The following is a 281-nucleotide window of genomic DNA, read 5'->3' on the forward strand; positions in this document are numbered from 1 at the left end:
GAGGCACCCTGCACTGCAGTTTGCTGCTGCTGCTCCAGCCACTCACCTTCACCTTCCGCACTTCGTTGGCCTGGAACTCTGGGGTGCAGTTGTGGTGGATAAACCCAATACCCCCGGTGAGCTGGTAACACAAAGACAGTTGCCGAGTCACTGCAAAACCCACCCAGCCCTTCACTGCAGCAGATCCACCAGCTGGGCACGGGGAGCTGCACCACACCGGCCACCCAGGGGGAGCCAGGGCAGCCTGGTAGGCACCAGCAGAGTGGGGTGTCTGCCCACAG

General features: G+C 62.3%; 1 protein-coding gene across 1 annotated transcript in view; it reads right to left on the bottom strand.

The window, feature by feature from the left end:
* IMPDH2 (IMP (inosine 5'-monophosphate) dehydrogenase 2) overlaps nt 1-121 on the bottom strand; it is a gene marked incomplete at its 5' end in the record, with an annotated part of 10,042 nt that extends 9,921 nt beyond the window's left edge. Inside the window, one exon of the mRNA XM_008943632.1 lies at nt 47-121. Within this exon, the coding sequence (XP_008941880.1) occupies nt 47-121 (75 nt within the window). The remainder of the gene's footprint in view (nt 1-46) is intronic.
* Between the last annotated feature and the right edge of the window lie 160 nt (nt 122-281).

This window comes from Merops nubicus, unplaced genomic scaffold (genome assembly GCF_000691845.1).
Source record: "Merops nubicus isolate BGI_N331 unplaced genomic scaffold, ASM69184v1 scaffold40780, whole genome shotgun sequence".
NCBI classification, from domain to species: domain Eukaryota; kingdom Metazoa; phylum Chordata; class Aves; order Coraciiformes; family Meropidae; genus Merops; species Merops nubicus.